The 22,486-nt window shown below is 57.0% G+C and overlaps 1 protein-coding gene across 2 annotated transcripts in view; it reads right to left on the bottom strand.

Moving 5' to 3' along the window:
- Positions 1-20,811, bottom strand: part of NDRG1 (N-myc downstream regulated 1) — a 40,817-nt gene extending 20,006 nt beyond the window's left edge. For both annotated transcript variants that reach the window (XM_040979251.1, XM_040979250.1), the window contains exons 1-4: positions 20,690-20,811; positions 10,622-10,702; positions 9,937-9,972; positions 531-636 (exon numbers count right to left, since the gene is read on the bottom strand). In XM_040979251.1, the coding sequence (XP_040835185.1) occupies positions 531-636; positions 9,937-9,972; positions 10,622-10,684 (205 nt within the window). In that variant the 5' untranslated portion in view covers positions 10,685-10,702; positions 20,690-20,811. The remainder of the gene's footprint in view (positions 1-530; positions 637-9,936; positions 9,973-10,621; positions 10,703-20,689) is intronic.
- Between the last annotated feature and the right edge of the window lie 1,675 nt (positions 20,812-22,486).

The raw sequence follows: 22,486 nt of genomic DNA, 5'->3' as shown, positions 1-22,486 counted from the left end.
TATGTGCAACCAGGGCACATGCTACATGCAACGAGGGATCCGTGAAAGCATCACAGAAGGCCCCAGACTGTGTGATTCCATTTGTTTATTCCAACACACTAGAGCAGGCAGGTTCATAGAGATGGAAAGCAGACAAGTGGTCCATCACCAGTGGCTGGTGAGGATGGGAGACTGGGTCACAGATACAGGGGACACAATTTCCCTGTGGAGTGATGGAAAGGTCTCCAAATGATTAGGCTGATGGCTATCGTACTCTTAGGGGAACACTAAGCACCACCATCGTATTAACTGAAGTCCTTGCCTCCGGAACCAGTCAGATGGCAGAGGGCTCCCTGGGCTCATAGCAGCCCCATACTGTACGAGCCTTACACAGTACATTCCAGGCCATTCAGGGTTGTGGCAAGAGCTTTTCCCAGAACTGCTCCCCAAAGACCCTAGAGTGGAGACAGTGGGTTCCCCACCTCAGCCATCGCTCTGCCCTTCCAAGATGGACCCTTTCAGAAAGTGAGCCATGGCTCCTGGGAACTTACGGTTCATGCCGATGTCATGGTACGTGAGGATGACGGGTCGGTTGCCCTTGGGTGTCCCGCACAGAGTAACATGGAGGGAGCCGTGCAGAGTCTCAATGTCCTGCTCCTGAGGGGACAGCAGACACAGGGCCTGTCACATGGGCCATGGGATGTCCATTCCCAGCACCGGAGGAAGCATGGAGTGCACCTTCAGCCAGCAACCAGGGCTTGGGGCTTAGCAGTGGTAGAGGTCAGTGACCAGGAGCCACGCCCAGAGCAAGAGAGAAAAAGGGAAGGAAAGGGGTTGAGTCTGTTGGTGCAGAGGGAAGAACCCCAGGTCAAACGATACCATCAATGGCACCAAACTCTGGGAGAAGCCAGGCACTACAGCCCTTCCCCTACGCCACTGCATCTCCACCATCCGAGAAACAGAGGTCTCCTGCACATGCATGTCTCAGCTCACCTTTGGCCACAGGTGATCACGCCCAAGATGGGCCTTTGATGGGTTAGACTGCTCAAAATCCACTCCCTATCTCCAAGAACAGTCTTCAATTTTCTTTGGGAAAGCCACCCACCTCTTGCTCTAGTAGAGTTCTCCTGACATTTATCCCCCTCCCAACCTTTCCCATGCCAAAGCCAACTCACACATTCCACATGGCAGCTTTGCAAGACCACCTGACCAGCTGAGTCAGGCAAACCAGCTACTGGTGAAGTGGATTGGATCCAGATCCAGCAAAGCTGGAAGGGTTGGATCCGCAGCAAACCCTATTGTCACCCATTGGCAAGTGATGTTATTCACAGCAGCCAATGCCAACAGCTCAAGCATTCATCAACTGAAGATGGATAAACTGAATGTGGACTATCTACACACAGGTGTGACATGTAATAAAGGCTGGATGGTTTGATACCTGCTACACACAACACAGGGAAACTGACAATATCACAGAAGACTCCACATGGGATGATTCTATTTATACACTAGTCCAGGGTAGACAAATTCACAGAGATGGAAAGTAGACAAGGTGGGGGGGAGAGGAGGAGAGCAGGAATGACAGATACAGGATATTGGACAATCCCATCAGTTTAGAGATGGAAAACAGAGAGGAAGCAGTGCCTACCACCTGAGACTTCTGCTTGCAGGAACAAGTATCGATTACACACTAGCTCTTCTGAGTTGACCCAGATTCCTAAATGACACCACACCACACCCATCCCTTACCTGCCCCCAGTTCTCAGCAGGCCAGGGAGCCCCTTTCCAGCCCCAAAATAATTATCCAGCCTGTGTCCACAGACTTGCTCACTCAGCCAGTCCCCCACCCCATGTCTCCGTACCCCACCCCTTCCTGGCTCTCCCTTCCATCTCCAAAGGAGAGTCACCTGCCAAGAACCTCAACCCACTCCTGGACCAGGCTCCAGCTGCAATCACCAGAAGTTTCCAAGGCCCCAAGTCACTCATCTCACTGCAGTGATCTGCATCTGAGAGAAGCAGTTTCACCTGGGTCACATCTACTTCCTCTGGCCCAGGACTGGCGGCCCCGGTGCTTGGGGTGGCCCTGAGCCATCTCTACGGCCCGCATCTCTCACAAGAGCCTTGTCGGGTTTACACATGCTTATCAGGGCAAGAAGGTAAGAGCAGCAGCTGGGGTCATACAGGCCAGGCAGAAGGGTCACCCTCAGTGTATCTTCACCTGTGTGCACCCTCAGGACTTAGCAGGTGCAACCTCAGCTGCCACCGCAGGCTCCCAGCCCTGAGACAGCACTGGGAAACACTCCTGCCATCCACACGCCCGTCTCTGATCCATTTCTTCCTTTGTGCGACTTCAACCATTCCACTGCCATGTGCCACTCACTGATTAAGTACCTACTATATGCCACTCACCTTGATACCTAGGGAGATAAGTGGACAGGAGCCTATACCTAGCAGGGGCAATGGGGAGGACCCCAGGAGTTATAGGGCCCTGGAGTTCTTTGGAAGAAAGCAAAGCCAATGAAGCAGCCCATCAAAGGGGCTGAGGGCAGGGGCCAAGGAGGAGGACCAACATCCCCAGGGCCATGGTACCGAAAGGAGCAAGGATTCAGAAAGAAAAGCAGAGTCCTGCCTCCCAGGTTCTACATGAAGGAGAGGAAAACTCAAACAGCCAAGCCCTGTGTCCCTGTCCTCTTTCTGCCCCTCGTGACCCAATACTTCCCTGCTGCTGACATGAAGCCCTGGAAAAATCCAGACGTGGGAGCCATGGCCAGCCCCCAGCGCCACCCCTGGTGGGGGCCACGGATCATCTGCTGGGCCCTGCCAGGCCCTGAAGCCTCCAGAGGAACAATAAGCCACTGTAGGGCCCCCATTCTTCATTGTCTTCTCCGCCCACCCACATGGCTCCTTCTAAAAATAGGCTAAACCAGGCAGCGTGCCCTGGTCCCCTTGGTCTGTGCACAGGGGCCAGCCACTGTGAATTAGCCTTCAAATTCCTGCCTCTGGGATGGGAAAGAGTGGAAGCCACCTGCTGGTGGCCTGGAACCCAGCATGGCAGACAGGGAATGCCCGGTCCTGTGGCAAGGAGCATGTTTCTGGCAGCCCTCGAGTGGGGAGGGCTAACAGTTTCTGACACATCTCTTTGAGGCTTTAGAATTGCTCTGCTTTGATGTGGGGATGGTCCAAAAAGGAATGGCTACCTTGGACTTGCTAACTGGCACAGTCACCTGCACACAGCAGGTGCTCGGTGCCTTTTGGATGGAAGACCCTGGACTCTGCTGGTGACACCAGAGGGGACCTCCTGGGAAAGTACACCTCTTGCTGAGTGTGTTGGTGGATGTGGCGCTCACCTCCAGCACCCAGCTCACAGTGCCTTCGAGCTGGCTGTGAGCTACTCGACAAACCCACCTCTGCTCCCCTGCTCCCTGCTCCCCAGCACTGCGTGCCCAGGACACAGCCTCACAGAGCACTAGAGGCCAGCACTTTTTGTGCCCAGGGGCTGGGCAGGGCACCTAAGCTCCCAGAGCCACAGAGAAGCCTGCCAACTCCATTATACAGGTGGGGAAATTGAGAGCACTTTTTCCATGGCTACCAACCTGTAGTAGCAGAAGGCATGTCAGAATCTTTATCTACTGAGCCCTGGCAGGGGTTCTAGATCCTACCACATGAACTCGGAACTCCAGAGTTCTGGCATGCCAGCCCACAAAGGGAGGAGGGGACAAAGCCAGCAAACCAGGTGTCCTGGTCTTCCTGTGCCCTAAGCCTTGCACCTGCACACGCATGCCCACTTACAACTCCCACAGGGTTTTAACCAGTCTTGGAGCTCTCTCACCTCCTCTTCCCATTGGCCAAAACCAGCAGGACTGAGACTGAATGGGGCAAACTAAAGCACTCACAAGAAACGCCATTGTTCCCTTCAGTCCCACAGGCACGTGCTGTCCCCGCGGAGTGAATCACCCAGTCACCTGCCCCGGGTGCCCACGAGCGCTGAAAGGGCACAAGGAGCCGAGAGCTTCAAGGCTGTGTGTCCTCTTGCTTGCCCTGTCCTGGGGCCTCATCCAGGGGCCTCTCTGACCAGGAACAAGTGCAACAACAGCAGAAGACCCCATGTGGCCGCAAGAGACAATCACCCGGGCTCTCTGGCTTTTCTTCCTGCCTGCCTTGGAAAGACCTAGAAGGTAGCTTTCCCAAGGTGCAGAAGGGGCTCAGCCACAATCCCCTTGGCCATGTGCCCCACTCCAGGCCCTGCCCTGAGCAGCAGAGGCTGGGAGCACCCCAGGCACACACTGGGAGAGTGAAGCCATCTCGGATTTGGATTTGGTGACCCCATCTTGGATCTGGAGAGCCCCAAAGCCCACCACCTGCGGCCTGTATGCTCCCCGCTCTGGACTCGGTGCCAGGCTGAAGGAACCAGGCTGAAGGAAAGCTTTCTGCGAAGCTTGCACATGAGTCCCCAGGGGCGCACACCGCAAGTGGGGTTGCCCACATGTATCTGACTGCCCCTCCCTGGTATTATCTGCCCAGTTTGTCCAAGGATCAGCAATCCAAGGCCCTCTGAGGACAAGTGAGAGGGGGAGCAACCACCCTCCAGGACCCACCCTTCAGTCCCACAGGCACATGCTGTCTAGCCTGACAGCACTCCTAGGGGCCAACAGCGAAATGCCCATCTTATAGATGGCATCACTAGGCCCGGGGAGGTCCCACAAGCAGCCAAAGATGCAAACAGCCCTGGACCTACATGCCTTCTGCCTACGGCATGGCTTCTGCACACCAGGAGATAAGCGTCTGTGCTAGGTAAGCCAGAGCTTGGTCCAGACAGACTGAAGAAAGGCAGGTGTAAGCGCCACCCAGGTGAGGGCCACCTGGTGAGCCAGCCATCCTCTCTCCTACCAACTCGGGTCGGGGAGGGGTGCCCCCAGGGAACCTCCAGAGGAGTGCCCAGGCCAGGCCTGGCGTCTGTCTCCCAAAGCCTTGCTGATCCAGATGAGCCCTCCCACCATCTGTCACTGGGGCTGTTCTAAGTAAGTCCCGCGGGACAGCAGGAGGGCGAGGGTGGGACAGGGTTAGGGAAGGACCTCCAGGCTCCTCAGTTCTGTCCACCTTCCTTCAGGGGACAGGACCACGAAGCAACCATGTTGAAGGAAGAAAATGAGTGACAGGTTACCACATGGGCCCTGCAAGAAGGCTAAAGTTCTCAACTTTGCACGCACCGGGATCTCATATGGGTGCTGGTTCTAATCCTGGCAGCCCCGCTTCATCCAGCTCCCTGCTTGTGGCCTGGGAAAGCACTAAAGGAAGGCCCAAAGCCTTGGGACCCTGCACCCACATGGGAGATCGGAAGAGGCTCCTGGCTCCTGGTTTCGGTTAGCACAGTTCCGGCCGTTGTAGCTGCTTTAGGAGTGAATCATCAGACAGAAAATCTTCCTCTCTGTCTCTCCTCCTCTCTATATATCTGCCTTTCCAAGAAAAATAAATAAATCTTAAAGAGCTCCAAATACTCCCATCCACATCACTCCTCCAATTTGTAAGCCTCACCACCTAGAACCGGAAGCCAGTGCCTTCTCAGCAGGCAAAGGAAGCCATTCCTGCAGCGGGTCTTTCCCACAGCCCACCCAGGCCCCACTCTGTGGCCTTCAGAATCCACCCAGAAAGGGGACTGGTACAAGGTCCTGGCAGCAGCTGGCAGAATCTCCTAAGCAGAGAGCTCACCGTTTGCCTGGGGAATCACCCAGGCCAAATCAACCAGACTACCGTACGGAGACGTGCTCCAGGAAGAGAGAAGGCTGTGCTGCCATGTGCTCCGGCCGTCAGCAGCCAGGGAGACCCTCCAGGCAACTTCTGCCTGCTGACTGCTGCACCAAGGAAGGGAATGTCTGCAAGCACAAGATGTGTATGGAGAGCCTGGTCCCTACACCCCTAGATCAGGCTCGCCCAGCCCCGGCTGCTGCGAGCACTTGGGCAGTGAGCCAACAGGTGGAAATCTCTCTCTCTCCCTGCTCTCTGCCTTTGGACACACACAATAAAGCAATTCATCATCAGCCCCAGCTCGTGAAAAAATGGCCAGACAACCTTCTCTTTAATAAGCAGGTAAGGACTCAACCACATGAACAGGCAATAGCAGCTGGCCATTCAAGCAACCACGAGAGACCCTTGGGTCCCCTGGAGCAGCTGCCTCCTCAAGGTGTCAACCACAGGCCCCGTGAGGCACTGTTTAGATGACCTGTTTGGCCAGATACACAGTAATCAAAGGTGACTTAGGAAGGACCTAGTCGGTAAGTGCTAGACTGGCCCTGGCAAGTCCAAAAGCAGATCAAAGCTCCTTGGGTGACTGTGCCAGCCTGGTTCAGGTCACTGAGACAAACTGCCAGCAGCCGTCAGCGGGATAGCTCCAGTTTCCTCAATGAGTTCTAGAAAACATGGTGAGATGGCAGGGGACACCCCACCATGGATGTGACGCACCATAGCAGGCAGAGGATCCAGGGATCAGGGCCAGCCTCTGGAATGCTACATCCCACAGGTGCTCCTGTCCTGCATGCAGTGGGAGCCCTTTGGGGCTGGGCAGCATTGCTGGTCACACTGAAGGAAAGGTTGCAGTGCTCCCAACCCCGGAGGCTGGGGCACTCGTGGTGTTCATAAGTCCTACCTTGGAATCTGCTGGAAGCCATCGCAGACGTCACAACCCACTGGAAATGGGAACCCAACCCCGAGGCGGATGATTTTCTACCTGCTCTCTGTGTTAACAAGCTCAAAGCAGTCTCATACAACACTGGACTTGGCGCTAACACCATCATTCCCAGGTAACATGGAGGCCCTACCGACATTTCACAGTGATAACTTTCCTTTCCCAGAGAAGGTTCAGGATCCAGGCCAGCGTGACCACTGGCCCTGTGTGCCACAAATCCATCCCTCATCTTTCTCTCTAGTCCATCTATCCTTGATCGCTTGGGCTAAGGCAGAGCCCGTAGTGCCCTGGCTCTGTATCAGCCAGAACTCTGCTCTCAGCAGTCAGAGCTGATGCTCCTGCTAGCCTGGTGATATGCTGCATATCTCCCCGTTCTCCCAGGTGGAGGAGGGGCCTCAAATGCCTACTTTGGAAGCATATGCCCAAGCTCCAACACAGCCCTACACTCATCCAGGCAGCTCAATCCACCTACTGTGCCTTCCAGGACCCAGCACCTGCACAATGAGCCGGACTTGTTGTGAGCATCATGGAGCTTGACATGATGCAATCAGATCAATGCTCGGCCCACACCAGGCTTGGTGGTACTAGCCTCTAGCACAGAATTCAAGCACGAAGACCACTGACCACTGTATGCCCAGCACCTGAGGCAATGCCAGGCACCAAGTGGGCATTTGTTAATGGAAAAAAGGAAGCACAATAAGGAAATGCTCCAATCTCATGAATGCACTCCAGGGCCCCAGAGGCTCAAAATAGGTCTGTGCCTATGTGGAAACCCATCTGAACCTCACCTTCCCAGCTGGGCCTACTCTACTGGCTGCTCACGTTGTAGGATACAAACTACATTTAAAAAGGATTTCGCAAATGACCAGGCAGGACACAAAAGGCAGGAGTTTATCTTTCCAGGCTCTGGATTGCTTTCTTGGCTTCCCAGAACCAACAAGCAGGATTTCAAGACTTTCCAATCCAGCAATCTCACTCCCAGTTATGCTCAAAGAATGGAATGCAGACTCTAAGAGGCATGTGCCCACAGTCACAGGCGCTGATTCACAATACCCACCAATGGGAGCCACCAATTGTTCATTCACAAACAGACGAAAAAGGCAGGGTCAACGCACGACAAAATACTCAACCTTGGAAAACTACGCCAGCACAGAACACAGGTGACCCTTGAGAATGCCAAGAGGCACAGCCACTGCCCAGAGGACACAGCCTAGGTGACTGCACTCACAGAGGGTGGAAAGGAACAGGAAGTGGTCTCCCAGGCACTGGGGCTCGGTTTGGCAACAGTCATCGGTTGTGCAGATGGACGGCAGTAACAGCCGCACGGCACAAAGGGGAATGGACCAGTGCTGTCGGGCTGCACACATACATGCGGTTGTGGTGGCCAACTGCAAGTGTCCACATTGCAGCACAATGAATTAAGCCACTGCTTGCGACACCGGCATCCTGTATTGGAGTACTGGCCCCAGTCCCAGCTGCTCTGCTAAGGCACCTGGGAAGACAACAGAAGAGGGGCCGGGTGTGGGGCCCTCCCACCCTGTGGGGAGTTTGGCTCCGGCTTTGGCCAGTTCAGCCTTGGCTGTTGCGGCCAGCAGGGGAGTGAGCCAGAAGACAGATTAATCTCTTTCTCCTTCCCTTTCTCTTTCACCCTGCCTTTCCAGTAAGTTAATAAATCTTTTCTTGGATAAGTTACAATTAAACAAACAAAGACAAGAACAAATGTGTGCCTTGAGTCCTGTTGGTGACTGTTCTGTTGCATGAGTTTTACCACAAACCATCACAAGAGAGTGGAAGTGGCGAACAGAGGCATGATGTGTGAGTCAGGGCCATGCTCTCCGACTGCTGCTCACTAGGGCTGGTGCCCCTGGCTGTCTCACAGATGAGGCCCAAGACAGGTGGAACGCACCTATGAAGAAATGGCATCCTGTGGCTTGCAGGGCACTCTCCCTGCCTCTTGCAAGTGCCCTTGACCCTGACAGGAATGGAGAATCTCAGCAGCAAGAACTAATGGAATTAGCAGAGCCGTTCATTTGGCTGCGGCATCTGCCCCTCCCTGCCAGAGGATCTGTCTTCAAGCCCCTTGAGCGTGGATGACATTGGCGGGGATTCCAGAAGGCAGAATCCCATGCAGCCTTGAAGGAAGGACTTCTCTCTCTCTCTCTCAGTTCCCCAGCTGCATCAGGAAGGACTGCCCAGGATAACCTGGGCACCTGCAGAAGGCCCACATCCCCCTGCCTCCCGGAGATGCAAGCCCAAGGAAGGCAAGCAGAAAGGACTCCAGCCCTTGAGCAGCACAGCAAGACCACGGGCTCCCTTCCCCATCAGGCAGAGCTGGGGAGACACCCAATCACTGGTGTGTTGCACCATCTGAGCCCTGATGACACGGGACCACCAAGCATTGTGATGGGACCCTTGCCAGAAGCCCCCACTGCTTCACTCACAGCATCAAGGTCCGTGCATGCAACTTTCAGCTTGGAAAGAGGAAGATCAGGTCCTACAGCCACCGACCCAAGTCACTGCAGGGTGGCCTCAGGGATGTCCTCTCCCATGTGTTCCTTTCCTCCCAAAGAGCAGGCAGGATGCCCAGCATCCGGAGAGAATGGTTTGGGAGGGAGACGTGGGCAGGACACCTGAGCTGAGGTCACAGAAAATGGCCCCAGACAGGATAGGAGGATAGGCCCCCAGCACCAGACAGCTGAGATTCAGGGGACCCCAAGGAAAGCAGCCTTCCTGCGCTGGCCCCAAGCTCTCCCTCCTGTGCTACTGCCCAAGGGCTCAGGGCAGCATGGAGCCTGGTCTTGGACCTGGAGACTCCGAGTCTAGGACTTGCAGCTCCCACAGTTCACACCACCTGCCCAGCCCACCATCCCACCCCACCCAGAACTTGTCCCCCCTCTGGGCACACCTGGAGCCCCGGCTTTCACTTTTCCAGGGGAGTCCAGGACACCATCAAGCCTCTGCTTTGGCCCCCTCCCGTGACAGTGGCACCCCTAGCCAGTCCAGCTTCTCACTGCTCCCCCTGCCTCTCCCCTGCCCACGGTCGCAGTTCTGCCCAGCTCTATGTGACCACTCAGGGGTTGAGATTGTCGCAAGAAGTGACTGGTTCCCACTTCTTTGGCCAGGACAGCTAATAGTTTGGAAGAGCACCTGGTACAGGCAGCCTGCTGGACTGGCTCTGCCCTGCCCCATCCCCTCATCACAAACACAACACTCTGCCCCAAATCAATGAAAGGAAGGAGAGGGCAGGGGAGGGGCGAGAAGTCATGGGCTCTACTTGCCTGCACGTCGAACTCACGCAGAAGGCCGCTGATGGTCTGAGGAGAGAGGACACACAGAGTAGGAGTCATCAGCTTCCACAGGTGCAGAAATAACCCAGGAACCCACGGGCCTATCGCTCACTCCCTGCCCCACCCTTTTCATGGAGCATCCCTAATTGCTCACACACACGGGAAGCGCAGCCTGGCCGGAACACAGGCACATGGATGACCATCCCAGGTGACAGCATCCTTAGTGACAAGTGTCCGTGCACTGGCATGGGCCAGATATGGTGAAAACACTAGGCTGCTGGAAAAGGAACACGAACTGTGCTCTGGCCCCTCGCAGGGAAGGGCTCTGAGAACACAGAGCACACAGGCGTGGTGAACGCTCTAACTCCACAGCCACACATGTCAGCTACGGGGGTGCTCAGGGCACCTCTGGCTCTGCCGCTGCAAGTTAGGGGCCACAGCAGCGGGACACCAACACAGGAGCCCGAGAGGGAGGCAGGAGCCACAGCACCTAACAGCCTCGTGGGACACAAAGCGGTGCCTCTTGTACTTGTAGCGTTTGGGACCTGTGTGTTGGTGCACATACATATGTGGCTGCGTCGTACACATGTGTACATGATGTGTGATTGGAGTGTGCTTGTGTGCATGATGACATGTGCACACAGGTGCAGCGGAGGCCAGGGCCATGAGCACTCACCTCTGTTTTCTCCACCAAAGGCTTCACCTCGGCCAGATCCACGTCCTGCAGCTCCCGGGACATGGCTGTCTCTGCTGTCACCTGTGTGGGAGGGGACAAAAGCCCAGAGGTCAGCACGTCCAGCAGACACCTCTTTCAGGGAGCAAATTCAAGCCCAGAATGTGAGACTGGCAGAAAAGCAGGCATCCACTTTGCCACCCTGCACCCACATCATGGTCTACAGCAAGACCCTCGTGCCCACTGCCCCGTGTTAGTCTTCCTGTGGGCAGCCAGCTCACAGACTCGACTACATTTTCAACGCAACGGATCCTACACATCAAATCCAAGCCCACAGACCACATGCACAATGCCCCTGGTAACCCAAATCACCAAGGCCGAAGTCATGCAGTCACAGGCTGACATCCAAAGCAGAACCAGGGGCACTGGGGCACTCACCCTGTGTGGGGCACCCAGTTAACACACGCATGTGCAAACACATGCACACAACACACACACGTTTGTACTCCATAACCACCTCTGTGCAGGACCCAAGCTGCCCACTGAGATGAAAATGGCCAGCCAGGGAGCACCTGAAGCCAAGGGCCACAGGCCCTGAGCACTGAGTGGGGCTCCGGAAGGACAGACCTTGGCCACACATCACACTTCATGCAGAAGTGGGCAAAAGGTCCCTCCTTGGCTCTAACCTGGGCAGGTGCAGAAGAACCAGAAAATGAAGGTCGGGTGGGCACGGACTGTGGCCATCACCCTGTCCCTGGAGGGTCACGCTTAGGCGGTGTAGGACCCTCCCCAAGTCACTCTCCCAGGAGCTTCCTGTGCATTCTGGAGTTGGTAACAATGACTCCCTCCTGAACCAATACCTGGAGAGCCCCCTCCCCACAAAAGGCAAAGTTATACAGGGAGCAACACAAGAGCCCTGGAGGAAGAGTTGGAGGCAGAAGAAGAAGTAACAAGAAGAAAAGGCCCAGGCCACCAGTGCACAGCTAAAGGCCTCTGACTAACAAACTGTGAGAAACAGTATGGCTAGAGCCCTTAACTGGCCCCTTCCAGATCCCCTTCCAAGGAGGCCATGGCCAAGAGGAGGGCTTGCTCCCAGCCCGGGGGACTCTGAGAGTCAGAGGTCAGCATATGGCTACGGCACCCTGTGGGTGCGTCCTGCACCCCACTGGATGCTCGGCTCAGAGCCTTGTAAGGGCTCTCCCAGCAGATAAGCAGTCCATAAGGCTGCCTTTATGAGACCTCTGGAGCCTGTGCTCCAACACATTCCACAAACAAAGTCGGTTTTATGTTGGTCAGCATTCCTGGGCAGCCGCCAGCTCGGAGGCAGGGGTTTGAAAGGCCAGGGTCCGTGAGCTTTGCTTGTTCAGCGCGTTTGTGGTCCCGAGCCCGGGACCCGTGGGACACCTCGCCCCCACAGGCCCAGGGAGCTGTCCAGGGCCTCATGCCAAGAGAAGACTGCAGATTCCACAGAGGCCTCTGCATGCTGGGCTCAGCAAGGAAGGCTGGCTCCTGCCCTGCCCTGCCAGGACCTGGCAGCCTGCTCCACCACACCTGTGCACTGCCCCCTCCCTTAGGTCCTTGTCTCACTCTAGCTGCTACCATCACACCAGGCAGGCCACCATGTGATCATGGCACTGTGGAATCAGGTAGTTTCATGGCCACATTGTATAGACTGCCCTTGGAGCCATCACTCAACCACAAGTAAGCAATCTTTCAAGGCCATTCCACATCTGTCAGGACTGCAGGCTGTAGCTCAGGCTAGTCCGGCCAGTTCTCCGGTGTTTGTCGGAACACACGGTCAGCCTCTAAGGCTGCCCTCTCTTTCTGACAGAAAGGAGACCAAGTCTAGCCATCCTGGCGTCTTACACATGTACCTGCTGAGAAGTCTGTGTCACACCTTTCTGCCCCATTCCTGCTTCTTGGCTTCCTAGCCCAAGAAGGCAGTAGGCTGAAAAAATGATGGAATCTTCTAGAGATAGCAGGTACTTGCAAATCTGCCTTTTTGGAGCTAGACAAAGCCCCACCTAGCCTCAGAGTCTTAGGGAAGCCCAGACGCAGTCAATGAAGACCCAAGCTGTCACAGTGCTTGCCTCCTTGGGGGAGATTCTGTCTGCCCTAAGACATCTGGCCGCATATGCCTGAGGGTCACAGCAGAGGGGACTACTACTGGCCTGCAATGGACAGAGGCTAGAAATGCTGCCAAACTTCCTACTGTGCAAGGCACAGCCTTGGCACAAAGATCCCGGGGACCCCAAATGTCACTCATGCCTGAGCTCAGCTGTGCTGGTCCACACCAAGTACAGTACAGGTCCTGGAACTCACTAAAGCAGAGGCATGGCTTCTTTCCATTAAAGGAACCTGCATGTTAACAAAACGATGGACAGCCAGGGGGTCTGCCAGGTCTAGGCCACCATCCTCCCAACCGACCCAGTACCCAAGACTGCCCTCTCCCGGCCTACAGTCTCAGTGACCAGGCAGGCACCTGCTCATGAGCTCACCCAACGCAGCAGGCTGCAGGATGGTCCCAGGTACCAAAGGGCATGCACCCCCTGGTGCTCAGGGTCACTGTCTCAGGACAGCCCCACTAACTCCACCGTGCACCACTGACCCTGGTACCATGGAATTCTCGGATGTAGGGTTGCTCTGAGCACAGCAAGGGGCTCAGCAGCTTCCTGGGCCCCTACCAATCACACCCTAAGTGCTATGACCACCTGTCGCCTGGGGACACAGCCAGCCCTGGTGGAGAACGGCAGATCTTGGCCCTTCCCCGTAAGACTCCTAGACTCCCAGCCCCATTCATGTCCATGTTCACAGCACACAGCTTCACACTCTCTCCACCTGCCACACAGACTTGCACACACTCACAGCAGCTCATGTTCACTCATACTTTCTCACACAAGCTCTTACAAACACACACACACGTGCGCACACACACACATGCCCTGCCATCCTTGCAATGGCTGAGTCCCGGGGTCTGTCGCTGCCTTGAGTTTGCACAGCAGCCTGAGAGGGTGCTGTGGACTGATCCACTTTCAACAACCTCCTCAAAGCACTTCTTGCCTGGGATTCAGTCATATCCAAGGGCACAGGGGTCCTGGAAGGGTCAGGCTGGCTGAAGACACCATCCACCAGGCATGTGACCTCCTCTACACCCCATCACACCCTGACCCTGACCTCTCCCAACTAGTGCCACACCTAGGGGTCACTCCCTCCTCCCCACCCCAGAGGCTCCTGCTTGGCTCAGCCCAACAGGTGCAACAGGCCAGTCCAGCCTCTCCCTGGGTATGAACTCCACGCTGGGCTCTCACACCGCCCTTGAGAAGCCCAGGGTGCAGAACACCCATCAAAGCCATGCTCCTGGCCTCACATGAGTCGGGGCTGACTCCCAGTCAACCTCTTAGTTTTGACAACAGCCTGCTGAGACTCATGTGGCAAAGGTCATCGTCACTCCTGAAGAAGCCCCTCTAGGGAAGAAGTTTTATCAAGATGTGTTATTTTCTACTAAAACCCTGTCCTGAAAACACAGCTCCAGGACCCGCCACCATCCTGGCCACTCATACTCCTTTCTGCCTCGGCTACCTGGCCTATAAAGGTCAGAGACAGGAAGGGCAGCCGGGGGAGGGGAGGATGAGGTTTGCATTCCTAGCTCTGGACCCTGAACAAGTTCTCCCTGGTTAGCCTCAGGCACTCATCTCAGAGATGGTTGTGGTTAACTCCAGCTCCCAGTAAACAACAGCAGAGGAGCTGAACCATGGCCCGCACCTCCAGCCAAATCACTGCTCCATCCAGGACACCTGTGAGTACACAGCGTGTGTGGGAGCCAGGCAGTGTGTGGGAGCCAGGCAGGGTGTGGGAGACAGGCAGTGTGTGCCACGTGCTTTCTGAGTGCCACCAGCGCCAGGGGCTCCTCTGAATTCGCAAAGTCAGTCAATGAATAACCAAGGCCTGGGAGCTGGGCAGATCTCCTTCCAGTCCAGCAGCTTGGGAGACAGCCAGCATCCACCTGCGTCTTGGAGATTCCAGGCAAAACTAAGGCAAGCACAGTTCAGATAGGGGCTCCTGCTGCAGGAAGCCAGGCACGGAGCAAGCCAGTGCTTCAAACACCCACAAGTAATTCCAGGAGGAAGGCACCAACCAACAGGGTCAGCATTTAACAGGTGGGAAAGCAGAGGCACAGAGAGCTGAAGACACATGTCCCCAGCCAGGAGGCATCACGGTGACCCAACAACATCCTGTCACAGACCGTATCTGCACCCTTGCCCAGGTGCAGGACTACATGTGAAGCCCGGAATGGGGGCACCTGCTGCAGCCATCACGTGTGTCGCTCCAGGAGCTCCCTGCAGGAGGGCGGGTACTGTAGCTGCCATGCCCAGTTTACAGGTAGGCAGTCTGAAGCCCCCACAACTTGCAGAATCCACCACATGGAGTTCTCTCTGCTTCGTGGGCAGGTGGGCAGCGCGGAGAGGGCAGCAAAGGGCATCCTGTGGACAAGCAGCTTGTCTGGGTTGTCAAGTGCAGCGTCAACTGTCATCGCCAGCAGTCAGCCCAGATCCTGTCCCCTGCCTCCCATGTCTGGTTTCAAAGTCACATGCGAGCTGGCATTCTTCCCAGCACACTGGGCTCTTTATAAAACCATTTTAAAATGGTGGTGGGGGGGGGGTATCAATATGCACTTGCTATGAGGCATGGCCACTTCCTCCAAGAACAGCAATCCCCAGAAGCTTCTAGAAGGCAGTTCCACGTCGACTAACCAGCAGGAAGATGGCTGTGTCCACCCTGAAGAATTCTGCCCTGCTGTGCTGGCCACTGCCTCCCTCGGCTGGGCAGACGTGTCCACCAGGGGTTTTCAGGCACTAGTGTTGGCTCTATCTCTTGTAAAGCAGAGAAGTTTCCAGGGAGAGCCAGCAAGTGGCCATTTGCAGGTTCACTGTCGTATGCAACTGACCTAACTGGCAGCACTGGGCTCCTGGGCAACACGAGCAAGTCCCCCACATTCACCAGGGATGGGAGGTTGACAAGAGGGTTCTTCAAGCCCCCAGAGAAACCCCAATCACAAAATGGTGCAAGAATGGAGTGGGGGAGACACCCCGCTGGGCATGCCTTCGGGATTCCCCCATTCTCACCTGCAGGATGCCAGGATGAAAGAGAAAAAAGGAACCACTAAGGAAAAGCAGGAAGCAAGCCCCACCTCTCTCCACTCTGCCAGGGCTGCCTTCCTGCCCGGGGAGGCCCTTGTGCAGTGTGCAGGGCACCCAACTTGGGCACGGCCCCAGAGAGGTCAGTGCGGAGAGAGGGAGGTGTGGGGAATGCCCCACCATCCCAACCCCTGCGTTTCGAGGGGTCAGACCTTCCTGCAGATTCTCAGTGGGGCTTGGCAAGGTGGAGACAACTGCAAGGAAGACCAGCCAAGGCCCAGGGGCAGGTGCTGGTTGTAGACTCTGTGGGCCAGGCCTGAGAGACACAGGATGGTCTGAGAACATGAGCTCAAGCCACACAGACGGGAGCTGGTATTAGCCAGCCAGGTTTGAAGGTACTGAGGGATGAGTGAGGACAAGGGCCGCCCAGTCCAGCCTCCCAGGCAGCAAGGAACCCCGGGCCTGCTGTCCTGTAGATTTGATTTAAGGAGAGCAGCCGCCATCATAGATGCCAACAAAGCCACTGCCTGCAGTGTCAGCGCCCCCTTGTGGGCAGGCTTCCAGCTCTGGCTGCTCCATTTCCGATCCTGCTCCCTGCTAACATACCTGAGAAAGCAATAGCGGATGACTCAATGCCTTGGGCGCTGCAAGCAAGTGTGAGGCCTGAATGGGCTCCTGCTCCCTGCTCCGTAGCAGCCCAGACTGGGCCACTGTGACCATCTGGGGCATGAACCAGCAGATGGAAGATCTTTTTCTGTCTCTTCCCTCTCTGTAACTCTCACTTCCAAGTAAAATAAATAAATCTGTTTAAATTTTTAAAAATAAATAAATAAATGTTATCGGGGAAACTCAAAGAATCCAGGCAGATGAAAGAAAATTGTTTGGAGATCTCACTTCCTGTCTGTGGCCCTCGCTTTCCAAGCTGTTCCTGTGCTGTGCAGTGGGCCCAGTCTGGGCAGCTTCACTCCACTCCACCCAGACACCACTTTGGGTCTGCCTCCCCACCCGGGGCCTCAGTGTCCCCACCTCCTCCGCAGAGCCCCTCCCCTCCCAACAAGCCAGATAAGCAGGCTGCAGGTGGCCAGGGAGGCCTCAGGCCATGAATGTGAACCAGGAAAATTCAGCTGGCTCTGATGGGACCTGCAGGGCTCTTAAAGGGCAACGCTGGAGTTTAGAGAAGGCCAGGTTTGGCACAAACCGATCAGGTGTGTCCCCGGCCCTGGCTTCACCTGTAAAATAGGAAGAATGCTGGATGAGCTGAGGCACTGGGTCAGCAGGCATGCCGGCCAGGAGAGAGCTGATCCCAGCAGCCACCAACGTGAAGCAGACACAGCCACCTCCTGTCCCCTCTCCCCAGCCAGTCCAAAGCAGAGGGCTTGAGCCCAGCTGCCTTCAGAGTGAGCTTGGGCCACACACTTAGCTCTCTGGAACAACCACAGAAACCACGTGCAGGGTCCAGCACTTGCAGCAGGCACTTTCCAAGGGCTGCGAAGGCCCCAAACTGAGGATCAGAAAGAAGCCCTGAGGACAGTTTTGTAGGTGATGAGAAAACAAACACCCCATGGCATGTCCTACATACAGAGCCCTATTCTTGCTCACATGGGCTCACTCGGTTAACAGGAGCCAGCCCTAACAGCCGCCACCTGCAATGTTAGCACCCCATACACAACGGTCCACATCCGTGCCTGTTCTCCTCGGACCCCATTCCTGCTGATGGCCTGCGAAAAGCCGGCAAGGTGGCCCAAGTGTTTGGATCCCGGCCAGCCACATGGGATGAGCTCCTGGCACCTGGCTCGGGCCACGCCCAGCACTGGCCACTGAAGTCACCTGAGAAGCAATCCAGCAGACAGAGGATCTCTCTCTCTCTTTCTCTCTCTCACTCTGACTTTCAAATAAAAAAAAGGAAAAAAAAATCTTTAAATACAGAAAGTAAAAGGTGCAAAAATTTCAAAATCCAGGCATGGTTTTTCATAACATGAATGGTGTGGGAGTTCTTTGGGACTCCCTATGGTTTCAGATGGAAGCATCAGACACCAAAAAGTTTCCTTTCAATTCCATTTTCCACAACTTTGTGACGCAGCCTCCTGCCTGCACACCTGATGAGATGGTCCCATCACTCTCACTGCGCAGAAGTGGAAATAGAGGCACAGGGCTCTGCCCTCTTTGTCCAAGCCGAGGTTCCTGGGAGAGCACATGCAGCCCCCCTCACTCTCTGGGTTCCAAGCTTGGCTCCCCAATTTGCAGCCCTGTGGCTACAGGCAAGTCCTTAAACTCTGCAGGCCTCAGCTTTCCTCATCCACTCAATGGAACACAGAGGGTCCAGGCAGAGTTGTTACAAGGACCCAATAGATGAGGAGGCAGCAAGTGTCCTCCAGAGACCACCAACGGGTCCGGCCCTCCTGCCTGCCAGCTCCCAGGCTGCAGTCCAACCACTTCCCTGCTGAGTCAGCCCTGCCCCCTGCCGGCCCTCAGTGCTGAGTCATCACATTGCCCGTTTCCCAGGCCCAGGACCTTGGAGTCAAGTCTTGGACAGGATTCTCTGGAGTTGAGTCTCCAGGAAGAAAACATCAGGAAAACACAATGGCAGCTTTCTTTCTGGTCCAAGCTAGGGCAAGCTAGGGCCAGCAGTTTCAATGCACACTGCGCAGGGGGTGAGGGGGTGGGACAAAGGACCAAATGCTGCAGCTCTGTGTCCGTCCTGGCAAGCAAACCAGTGAAACCACACCACCTGCCAGGGACGGAGAGCTCGGATCTCCTCCTCACCGGCCTGACTTAGCTCATCTCTAAACGCCTGATTTAAACTGAAATCACGCTCACCTTCTGCCTCCTCTGCCTCAAAAGTTGCCTTACAATAAGAAACTCCGTGAAGACAAGTTCTCTTACCCTCTCCTCCCAGACAGGCCAAAATGGGCCTCGAAGCCCCTTGTACTGCTGAGACTCCTGGAAGGGGGTCCAGAGTGTGAAATCCAGACCCAGGCTCGCTCATCCCTTCCTGAGCCCAGACCTGAGCTCCCATCTGTAAAACAAAAAGCGGCTAGAAGAGGCCCCAGGCGGGGCTGCTGCTCCCCTGCAAAGGCCCAAGCCTGGATGTGCTGGTGGCTTCCAGCAGACTGAGTTGCCCCAGGCTCGCCCCAGGCTCCCTGAAAAGCCAACCCCTAACCTAACCCTCCTTGGGACTCTACCTGCCAGATCTCAGACGAAAGCAGGTGACAGGTGGCAAAGAGGTGTTCAGTCACCCCACGCCTATCTGACCTGCCTCTGTATCCCAGGCCCTGGGGCAGGTAACAAGTTACAGGGCAGGGCCGGCTCAGCCCCTCTCACCCCTGTACGGCTTACACTGTAGTCGGGGGACAAGGGCCCTCGCGGCCAAGAGATTCCACCAGGGCAGGGGAACCTCTGACACCTGAGCACCACGCCTTGGGAAATTTGCCACCACTCAAGAGCAAGCTCTCCCTGCCCCAGCACTCCCAGACACGCACCCACCAGCCACAGCAGGGACCACCAACTCTGCACCGAGGACTCCAACCTGTACCTCTCCCCGACCAGCCAGTGGCAGCCCCTTGCAGGCAGGTGCTGGGGCCTGCCTTCCAGTCCCTAGCTTCCCTCCATGCCACATGAGGAGTGGGGAGCCCAGCAAGGACCTCTGCTTGGGAACTGCCATTTTCCCAGCAAGCACAGGGCGTTTGTGGATAACATGGGAGGTTAGCTAGCTAAGGGGCATTCCACGGTGGTCCAAATTCTTCTGCCATGGCCACTGGCTTATCTCCCAAGCTTTGCTCTCCCCCAGTAGCTTAGCCAAACCTTACCAAGGTGCCTGGGACACCTGTGAGGACGGGGCCTCCCCAGCCATGTACCTGTTGCAGAATACCTTCCACTTCCAGCTGCCTAGGGATGCTGCTCTGACGGCTGGGAGGGCTCCACAGGGGCAGAGGGCAGAGGTGGGCGGTGGAGTGGGGCACTGATCCCACTGAAGCCCAGTTCAGCTCCAGGCAGGCCAGAGGTGCTGAGCACACCTGTACCCTGAGACCGCAGCGCGCCACTCTGCCTTGCCCCAGGCTCCTGGAGGTTGAACCGAAAAAACGCTGAGCTCCTCCAGGGAATACCCTACCAACTCCGGCTGTACTCTCCCAGGGCCAGCAGCGGAGGCCCGGCCCAGAGACCAGGAGGAAAGGAAAGCGGGGGCGGTTGGGCGGAGGCAAAAGTGACGCCACTCTTGGCTCCAGAAGGCAGGGGCCCGCCACCAGGATCCCCAGACCCCTGTCGCCCTGGCCACCCTCCCCAGCGCGCGCAACACAGCGCCAACCACTGGAGCCACCTCCACCTCCGGGGGGCGCACGCTGCTCGGCGGCGTCCGCGGACATTGACTCCCGCGCGCACTGCACGCGCTGTGACACACCCCAGGCCCTCCCCAACGCACACACAGTCGACCTGGCCTCGGGGCTGCGTCGGCAGCCGCCCCTCGCATCCACACCCATTGGAGCCCGGCTGGGGAATCGGACACACCCGCGCGTCCCTCTCCGCCCTATCCAGCCTCGTGCGCGCGACCTCTCCCTCAGCGGACTTCGGCTCCCTTCCCCTCTCCCCGTGGTTCCTCCTGGGATTCCAGGCGCACCCGGGCCAGTACCTGCAGCTGCGAACGTGAGACCACGCCACGAAATACGACCCAGGTGTTCCCGGCAGACTCCGCATCCTTCCCGACCCGCAGATCCCGCACTGCCCTAGCTACAGGGAAAGTGAACTGTGATGATTCCCCACCCCATCATCCCCCAATCGAAACCTATTCCAGCGGCGCGCGTCCCCACCCAAAATCCCGGGAGCTGGCTCCTGGAACCCACTGAACCACAAAGGGCGGTCCGCTCTCGGCGTCCACACAGCACCCCGCGGGCGACCCCTGCCTTTTCCTTGTGGTGTCCTGATAGGAGAGCGTCGGGCTTACCTATGGCAGAGGGAGAAAGGAAAGGAGTGGTGCTCAGGCGCCCAGTGGGAGCTGAGCAGAGCGGCGAAGATGCAGCGACTGCGGCAGCGGTGATGGGCGTGCACCCGGGGGTGCAAGTGGACTGCCAGGCGCGGTTTGTTTATGTCCGGGCGGAGGGCGCCTTTATAGGCGGCGCGGTCCCGCCCCCGCGCCGCGCCCCGCCCTGGCCTCCCGGGTCTAGAGCCGCCGGGACACACCCCTTCCCGCTCCCTCCTCCCGGGCGCGCAGGGCCGCGCAGGGGCAGCGCGCGGCGGGCTCCCGCCGGACCCGCCGCCGCCTGTTGCGCAAGCCTTGGTAGGAAGGAGCACGGGGAAGAGACCTCCGGACCGCAGTTCGGCAGTGGCTTGGCCTCCCACGTCCCCGAGGGTTGGGGCTTGGGTGCATGTGGCGGTGGAGGGGGAGCGTTTGCGTGCTCATGTGTGCGTGTGTGCGCTCACGCTTGTGCACGTGCGCCTGCCGTGTTTCTGTGGGCACCCCCCCCCCCCCGTCTCTGCCTGGCTGCTTCCTGCCCAAGGAACCTCGCGGCGCCACGCCCCGGCGTCCCTCCGGGCAGCTCGCCCTACCGCCCCCAGCCCTGGGCTGCTGAGCTCCTTTTAGCCGCCTTCTCCAGGCGGCAGCCTCCAGCGCTTCCGCCAGACCCGCTCCCTGTGATTAGCGTGGAGTGCTCTCTGGTGCAGCCGCAGCCCTCCCCAGCTGAATCCTCCCTCCCCGTCGTCGTGTAATCTCTTCCGTCTCGGTCTCGTCCACCCCCGCCCCAGAGCCGGCGCCTTGCCTTCTTCCTTACCCTCACTTTCCCACTGCCGGGCGGCCCTTCCCAACCCCACAAGGCTGGCCAAAAGGAGCGTCCTTGCCCCCTTTCCAACCCCGTGCTTCTCTGGGTGACTATTGCCTGCGTGTTCATTTGGCCAAGAACAGCAGCCGTTCTCCACCCTAGTGAAGCCTTGTTTTTTCTTTTCAAAGGTGGATGCCAGGGCCTGGGCCCAGCCCAGATGAGTCAGAGGGCACAGGAGAAGAGCGCTTGGAGCTTTCCTTAAAACTCCCCAGTGGCTCTTACCGGGTACCCTTGCTGAGAAACGCTGCTGTGGGGCCACTGAGGCCAGGGCCAGACCCCCTTGGGCCCAAGTCCACCTTGCTTCGCCTCCGTGGGCTTTCCGAGGTCCCTACTGAGTGGTAGCTAGAAGCTGGGCCTGGGTGGAGAAGATCCTTGCACTTGATTTCGCTCTGCATACAGCACGATGAGCAGAATCCATTTGTTCCGTAACCCTGCGGAGCACACGTTCCATCCAGGCACCCTTCTGGATTTGAAGATGTGGGAATGAACACAGAGTCGCGCCCCTCCTTGGGCACCGTCCTATTGTCCAAAGCCACTCTCAGTCTGACGGGGGCGGAGGGACAGTTTTCTTCCACCCCAGTCACCTGGTTTGGCTTTCAACAAAGGTTTATTGAGCACCTATGTTTTGCTACCTGCCAAAGATGGAATGTCCAGTTGGAAAGTGCTGGGAAAGTAACACCATGAAACCCCTGGGATGGGGGTGGGGGACTGGCACGTTTCCCCAAGATGCCATTTCTTGTCCCTTTGAGGAGGTCTTCCTTTAAGACCATCCTGTGGTCCCTAGGCTGCCTGCCCAGCTTTGAATTTGCCACTGAGCCCAGGGCCAGCCGACAGGAGAAAGCTCAGGTGGCCCTTGCTGAAGTGTGGGCCCTTTTCCTGCATCAGCACCAGCTTGCCTCCAGGCATGGGACCTGGAGCCGCAGAGC

Source organism: Ochotona curzoniae, unplaced genomic scaffold (genome assembly GCF_017591425.1).
Source record: "Ochotona curzoniae isolate NIBS_2020 unplaced genomic scaffold, NIBS_Ocur_1.0 contig_3190, whole genome shotgun sequence".
NCBI lineage: Eukaryota > Metazoa > Chordata > Mammalia > Lagomorpha > Ochotonidae > Ochotona > Ochotona curzoniae.
Note: the sequence above shows the minus strand (reverse complement) of the source record. Positions and strands in the feature narration are given on the sequence as shown.